General features: G+C 36.4%; 1 protein-coding gene across 1 annotated transcript in view; it reads left to right on the top strand.

The window, feature by feature from the left end:
- The first annotated feature begins 1,803 nt into the window (after nucleotides 1-1,803).
- snx7 (sorting nexin 7) overlaps nucleotides 1,804-2,784 on the top strand; it is a 17,951-nt gene continuing 16,970 nt past the window's right edge. The window contains exon 1 of the mRNA XM_014023795.1: nucleotides 1,804-2,000. Within this exon, the coding sequence (XP_013879249.1) occupies nucleotides 1,917-2,000 (84 nt within the window). The 5' untranslated portion in view covers nucleotides 1,804-1,916. The remainder of the gene's footprint in view (nucleotides 2,001-2,784) is intronic.

Genomic DNA, 2,784 nt, shown 5'->3' with positions numbered 1-2,784 from the left:
TTGCTGTGTTGATGATAACTTGAAACTGGGATTCAGCACAGTTTAACTGTGCAGCAGTGTGCTGACAGGGGTAAAGTCTGTCTCTGACAAATACATAAAACTACATCAAAGCTTTAACATGCTTGAGAGCTGAAGCACAGACTCAATGCAAAAATATTTTCACTTAAGCTTTTTGGAAGAGCTGTTAAATTTAAAGAGGCGTTCGGATCAGAACCGGTTCTAAAATTGCTTTACGCAGTGGTTCCCAAAGTTGGGGTCGGGACCCAAAGTGGGGTCCTGAAACATCAAGATGGGGTCCTGACAAGATTTTCTGAATTAATTACATTGTTGCTTTAGTTGTTACAAAGGAGTGAGGTTCGTATATTTAAAATGTAGAAATGTAGAATAATAAATACAGCATTGTTATTTTTTGTTGACCTGATACAAATGTTTATCATCCAAAAATAGTTGGGGGTACAGGTCTGTGCTACTGTTATTTTGTGGGTCAAAACCTGAAAAATTTGGGAACCAGTGTGTTAAAGGACACATTAGTGACACTAAACTGAGAGGAAAAATGCACATTTTCAGTTTCCACCTCACTGAACACAAGTAACATTATGTGCAGAAAAAACAGAAATGTGTCTCGTTCTATTTCTTCCTTATTTCCTTCCTTCAGTAATATAGCAGAGTTCTAATGGGATTGTTTCAGTTCCAACAGTTCCGAATCAAACTTCCGCATTCAGGTGAACACAAGATCAAAGCAGCTCAAATACAGGAAACAGGTTGATGCTGTGCCAAAATAAAAGGCTCAAYGATAGTTGGAGTTATTAAAACCGACAGAGGGAAAAGTTCACATAAGTAGACCTTGTTTAACAACTCACATTTTTCAAAAATCTTTATGAGCATGACATGGCATGAGCAGTGTAGCATTATTTACAGGTTTTGGGCTATTTGCTGTTCTTTTTTTCTCACTTTCCCCTCGTTACAAGCATTTAACTTTGCTAAAAGTCTGGAAAAAATGTTTTATTTCACAATTTGCACGGTCTTTGTTTGTCAAATATATTACTGTCAATTCAAAAATTTTAATAAACAATTTTCTAACTGTTTAAAAACAATTTCAAACGTGTTGGTTCAGTTGAAGTTTGTCCCATGTGAAAATCTTTGGATGTGGGTTGGCAAAATTGTGAAGTGGACTGAAGAAGGGGATGTAGATGAGGACATCTGAGTTTAACCTGAGTTCCTGGTTATGGTATATTTTGTTACAAATTACAGAATTAATAAAGAGAAGATGTAAACTAGAACAACTACCTTTTTTGTGAAAATACAACGTGCGTTCTGAGTGGTGAATGTCTGATTAAATTTGCTGAAAAGGTTGAAACTGTTATTAAAATTAAAATATCAGAACACAAGCTCAAACGAAGGAAAACGGAGGGTTAAAGCTATAATAAATAGTTGAAAGTTAAAGGTACAGTGAAACACTAACTAAWTGAAGGAACTTAAAAGGTAGCAAAAGTCAAGCTAAAATATAAAGGTAGCAAAATGATTACTAAAAGTAGTAAACTCATATTTAAAAGTAGCATCTGTTGCAGGTATGGTAGGTCTAGATGAAGAAAAAAAATTTTGAGCTGAGATTTCAAGTTATTTTCACAAAGACAGAGTTTTTAAATTAAGATATTTGATTAAGTATATAAGTTCCATAGATCAAAAGTTACTCCACAATATTTTTTGTCTGAGCCAGTATGACTATTTGAAGAAATAGTTACCAGGAAAAAAAAAGACAGTTGTCGCTTACGGTGCTTTTATTTTGAAAGTCTTTCAGCGGAAGTAGAGGGAGTTGACACTACTGCTGCTGGCGCTCAGGAGTTCTGTTGCTCCAAGTTTGTTTCTGATGTGCTCTCCATGAATTAAGTCGAAGTGGAAAAGGTTGAAAGTGAGGTATGAGTGGACACACGGTCCCTGCGGACATTTCAGGACACATGTTGGACTTGGACGAGGACGACGACCTGGAGGTTTTCAGTAAGGTAAAAGAGAAACTTCGTGACCGGGCGGAAGCCTCGGACAGTCAGTTTGAAGCAGAAACACGGATTGCCTTTGATTGTCAACTGTTTGCAGCGGCGCTGCTTTTTTTTTTTTTTATCATTAGCTTCGTTTAATTTAAACACGCTGAAGAGTTAAACATGAAGGCAAGAATGCTGACGGTTTGTCCACGATTATAAACTTAACAGGACAGGTTGTATAAATATCTAAAACTGATAGACCTTTAATTTAACACGATTCAAGATGGCTGCCACAGCTAACTCACCTAAAACACAAATCTTTTCGTGCCAACTCAATAAATGTAAAACTGACTAACATTTGGTGTGGTGGTAGCTGGGGGTTATTGACAACATGAGCTCAGTGACTTTGAACATAGCCTCATTTTCAACATCAGTGTTTGACAAAATTGACATTTTGCACACTATCCTACTTTCTCAGGATAAGGGTTGAAATTATTCACTACTAACTGTGTTTAACATTAGCTTGGATGCATCAAATTCACTGCTGCCAGATAACAGTGATTATTTACCTCCATGGGATAAATAAAGGTGTTACTTCCTGTCTAGAGTTGGCCAAAACATACAGCGGGTAAAATAAGTATTGAACACATCACCATTTTTCTCAGTAAATATATTACTAGAGGTGCTAATGACATGAAATTTTCACCAGATGTCGGTAACAACCCAAGTGATCCATGATGCATCTCAGTAATCCAGGTAAAAAATCAAAAAGAAAAAAGTTGTATAGGTCTTCTGGTCGGGTTCTTCT

Source organism: Austrofundulus limnaeus, unplaced genomic scaffold (assembly GCF_001266775.1).
Source record: "Austrofundulus limnaeus strain Quisiro unplaced genomic scaffold, Austrofundulus_limnaeus-1.0 Scaffold390, whole genome shotgun sequence".
Lineage (NCBI taxonomy): Eukaryota > Metazoa > Chordata > Actinopteri > Cyprinodontiformes > Rivulidae > Austrofundulus > Austrofundulus limnaeus.
This window is presented reverse-complemented; position numbering and strand designations above follow the sequence as displayed.